Consider the following 4674-nt stretch of genomic DNA (forward strand, 5'->3'; position numbering starts at 1 on the left):
GAGAATCGGTGTTGTGCAAAAAAAAAAAAAAAAAAAAAAAAAAGGAAACCGTCTTCAATTGGTGAGTTTCCAATCCTGCTGGCAGATCACTTGTCAATTTGATTAGCTTCAGCTGCTCTCATTATCCTAAGCCTCTTCACGGAGTTCGTAAACATTCTGGATATATGATCAAAAGAGAATCAAAATTACTATACACATAAGAAAAATTAAACAAATAGAAGACCCCTCTTAAAACAGTTGCAAGAAACTGGAGTGTTACTGAGAGTATCTAGTTCAGAAGATTGTGTTATAAATTTCATCAGAATAACTAGAATGAAAAGGATGTGTACCCCCATGGAACATCGCCAACTAGCATCCAATCTCCGTCCCGATCTTCGTAAGTAAGCATGTACTCGGATAGTCCATTTAGTAGTCTGGAGGGTCTCACCATGTCATTTTCCTTTATGCTTGATCCTGTATCAGATGAAAAGGCGTCATTATCGGTTACCAGACAGAAAATATCTACCTTCATGAATTGATTCTAGAACAACACATATTCATCAATAAGTTAATAAGGTGATCCTTCCCAAAAGAGTTGAAATTTTTGCCTCAACTGATAATAAGAAGCTTCTCTCCAAACTCAAGAAAATGGTTGAATCCAATCCAAAAATACTGGCATTTACTTCAGGAAGAGACCCGTTCTTTCAGACATTCTCAACATTAACCTTCTTTTAGGCAGCTATAAGGTAATCCTAAAGGTCTTTTAAGTAAAAGGTTGTCTTAATTTCGTTCAGACAAAACGATTGCATCAATACAAAATTCACTTATAAACATGAAGTTACAGAGGCGAGAAAGGAATTACCAGTTGAATCAGCTAGTGCAGTGGGATCAAGGAACATGTTCTCTACTTTTTGGGCCAAGGTTTCGTAGCTACTGTAAGCACTGAGGTTAACCTTTCTTCCAATAAGAACTCCATCCATATTAACCTTCACGTACAAAGAATTTCTGGAATTCCTACTCTTTTCATTTGCTTTGTGTTTATCACCAACACCATTAGGTGTCCCTGCCTCCGTATGCTTGTTTTTATTCTTGCCAGCTTCTGCCTTGAATCCTTCTACAGAATGAGGTTTTGCCTGGTTAGCCAAGGTACTGATCCTAGAAGCTCTGATCGGTGGCCACCCCACGACCTGGTTACTTCTGGAAAAATAAATCAATATATTACATTTGTTTGTAATTTTAATCAATTTGTACCCAGAACAGATAAGGAAACAAAAAGAAGAGGAATGAAAAAAGAGTGTCTTTTGTTTTATCCGGACCCTAAGGCCTGTAAGCTACAATGGGAGCTGTTCGAGCTTTTTCATATTCATCCTTCTTGTTTGGTAGGGTGTTAATGCCGCAGAGATCATAGAAGAGGCAGAAAAAAAAGATTTGATGCGTCCTTTTTTATTGCCTTGAACCAATCCTAACTTTCTGATGTCCGGTAAATGAAGATAATTGAAGGGTTTTGAACTTTCTTTAGAAGTCTATTGCCCTCTTTGGACTTTCCCGGAAGGCTTCCCCTCAAGGTTTTAAAACACGTATGCTAGGGAGGTTTACACACCATTGTAAAGAATGATTCGTTCTACTCTTCAACCGATGTGGGATCTCACAATCCACCCCATTGGGGGCCAGCGTTCTTGCTGAAACACCGTCCGGTGCCTGCCGCTAGCAGATATTGACCTGTGTGGGCTTTCCCTTTCGAGCTTCCCCTCAAAATTTTAAAAAGCGTATGCTAGAGAGAGTTTGTTTCGCTCTCTTCCCCAACCGAAGTGTGATCTCACATTTATGGAGTCTAATTCTTAGGTGATGAGGTAGCAAATATGCTCCTTTTGAATGCTAACTTGAAGTTCTACCAAATAAATTACCATGACGACTTGACAAGTTTTAGAAAGACATTTGAAAGGGCTGTGCCTTCGAATCATATCAGGGCATCTCATCCTTTGAAGTCTAGCAAAGGCCAGTTTTCAGTTTTTTCACAGCCGTATCATATTTAATTAGAGGAAGTACGGCAGTAAACCAATCCGAAAATGTTAAAAATGATTCCCTATCTATATTCAGCTCGCTGTTTTGCTTTCCGGATGGGGAAGAGGGAACCAGAGGAACCATAAAAGGAAGCAAGAGCTAACATATCTGTCAGTATCAGATTCATCAAAATAAATATTCAGAGATTCGAATCAATAGTGTACTGAAAAGCAGAACCAGATAAACACATGCAAATTCACAGCTACGGGAGTAATAATAGACCGTTACAAGACGGAAAGAGAGGCACAAAAGTCAAAAAAAAAAAAAAAAAAAAACTTGAAAGTCAGATTGGAAATAATCACCCATAGAGGCCGTAATTAAATCGCGTTAGAACTGTGTTAATAGACAAATCTAAAACTGGTAGTGATCGATCAGAGAAATTAAATTCGTATGCTTCACAAACTTGGTTAAACCATAGAAAAGGTCGAATCAACTACGCACTAATCACTCGGCATCAGCAAGAATTAGTAATCAATACCTCCCGCCATTAGTAGTTGCTGCAGAATCAGAATTTATCTTAGAGCGATTAGTGACACTGAATCCACAAGGCCACGACGAGGAACAAACAGATGAGCTCGACGAAGACATAGAAGAGTGAGAGGAGATCGACGCAGGAAATTCCTCAGCCATTAAAATTTTCCCAAATTGAAGCATCGCAACTTTCTGAATCTTGTGTGCCGAATCACGAACGCCGAGGCTGAGCCCTAGCCCCAATTCGATCTCAGATTCATCCGGAGACTCGTCCTCCGAAGACAACACCACGCTTTCATCTCTGGAAACAGTCGACATAGATTCTTCGGAAATTACAGCAGCTCCTCGTTGAAAAAGCACAGAAAATTACTCGATTAAACCGTAATGAGAGAGGAAGACGAAGAAATTGAAGCAGAGGTAAGGGGGATTTATGGAGGGAGTGGGTTGATCAGAAACGAAGTCTTGAAGTGAAAGGAAATGAACAAATCAACGTCAACAACAACAACTAACAATAACGAGCAAATAAAAAGCAATGTCGTGTGAATGGTGAGGAGGATTTGTTTGGGAGAGATTAGGAAAGGGAAAGAGAGAGAAGGAAGGTTTAATGGTGGTGGCGTGATGAAGAAGATGGAGATTGATATTGAAGCAACGGCATTGATTGAGTTTATGAGGAATTGGACCCACCTGTCTGGTTTGTGCGCCTCCATCTCCATCATTGTCTTCTTCCATACTCATTCTTCCTGCCTCGGCTCAGCCCTGCCCCTGGCCTTAGCCTTAGCCTATTTTTATTGATATTTTGAATTTATCAGCTACGTATATTTATACGTTACTAAAATGGGCTTGAGCCGAGCACATTAACTTTTCCCTCTCTTTAATTTCGTCTCTAAATAAATGGTAAAAAAATAAACTTAAAATATTTAATATGTTCCGAAATAATAAATGCCAGCAAATTTACCAATTCAACCATGATTTTTTTTAATTCCGATTTTACCCTTTAGCAGGTGCAAAACAAAAGACACTCCTTTATTAATTCTTGGTAGAAGTATATTTCTTTAATAATTTTATTAGGCCGTGTATTTTTACTATTATTAATTTTGTATTGAGAGGTTGAATTTTCAATTATGTAATAATTGACCTCTTATTTAAAAAAAAATATGAATCTATTAGATAATAAAATTGTAATAAAATTGTGGCCCAAAGAATTAGCCCCGGACCTATATGAAAATGATAAATTGACGATATTTTAGGAGAAACATGAATACGATAACGATACAAAGAAAGCACTTGAAGGAAATGAACAGGGGCCCACATTCAGCTGTTTCTAAAAGTGAGCCCGACAAGGTGGGGCCCACCTCATCACACTGCTATACACGTCGGAAGTCACATAACTTCCGCGGGCCCCACCAGCCATTGGATGAATCGGATTGTTGCCTCGTGTGAAGATATGTTTCTAACTAAACTATAACCCAACTAATATATAAGAGGTGTGATTTTAATTTCAACATTATTTTGTTTATATTAGTGCCTTATAGTACATATCTCACCCACTCCTAATTAATAATAACAATAATAATAATTTTATTTATTTACCATGAACCAAAAAATTGGGCTCATAAAGTCGAAAATGTTGAAATATGTTCCTATAATCATCCAACCACGCAAAATATTTCTCCATTTTATAATGTGATTCAAGTTTTTAACGGACTAACAATTATGTTAATGGGCCAAACAGTCTTTAGCATCAATCAACCAAATTCAATGAGTTTAGTTTATTATCATCCTTATCTAGTCGAGCATGTTATAGGTAAGTTATTTTATTAATGTAGTTAAATATTTCAAGTTAATTCTTCTCATAGAAATAATTTGAATTTATTTAGTTTATTTTCATAAATTAAAATAAATTAGAATTATGTTATTATTATATATTAATTCTCTATATATATTAATTCAATCTATCTTTCCCACATCTATATGTACATCTTTTTTTTTTAATTGTACCTATTCATAAATTTGTTTAAAAATAAATCAACAAAAAATGTTTCTTTTGATTTTCTTCTCCACGGTTGAACAAAACAAATTAATTTTAGGGGCAGAATGGTCATTGTGACACTTTCTTTTCACTTCTGAGGAGTATCCTAAAAAGGAAAAATGAAAGAATCGAAC

The 4674-nt window shown here is 36.6% G+C and overlaps 1 protein-coding gene across 2 annotated transcripts in view; it reads right to left on the reverse strand.

Moving 5' to 3' along the window:
* LOC111490866 (auxin-responsive protein IAA11-like) overlaps positions 1-3110 on the reverse strand; it is a 3767-nt gene extending 657 nt beyond the window's left edge. The window contains exons 1-4 of one of the 2 annotated variants that reach the window (XM_023139499.1): positions 2519-3110; positions 842-1176; positions 330-453; positions 44-156 (exon numbers count right to left, since the gene is read on the reverse strand). In XM_023139499.1, the coding sequence (XP_022995267.1) occupies positions 87-156; positions 330-453; positions 842-1176; positions 2519-2829 (840 nt within the window). In that variant the 5' untranslated portion in view covers positions 2830-3110 and the 3' untranslated portion in view covers positions 44-86. Of the gene's footprint in view, positions 1-18; positions 157-329; positions 454-841; positions 1177-2518 lie in introns of those variants that run through there. The other variant, XM_023139498.1, reaches the window with a different exon arrangement.
* Between the last annotated feature and the right edge of the window lie 1564 nt (positions 3111-4674).

Source organism: Cucurbita maxima, unplaced genomic scaffold (assembly GCF_002738345.1).
Source record: "Cucurbita maxima cultivar Rimu unplaced genomic scaffold, Cmax_1.0 Cma_Scf00016, whole genome shotgun sequence".
NCBI lineage: Eukaryota > Viridiplantae > Streptophyta > Magnoliopsida > Cucurbitales > Cucurbitaceae > Cucurbita > Cucurbita maxima.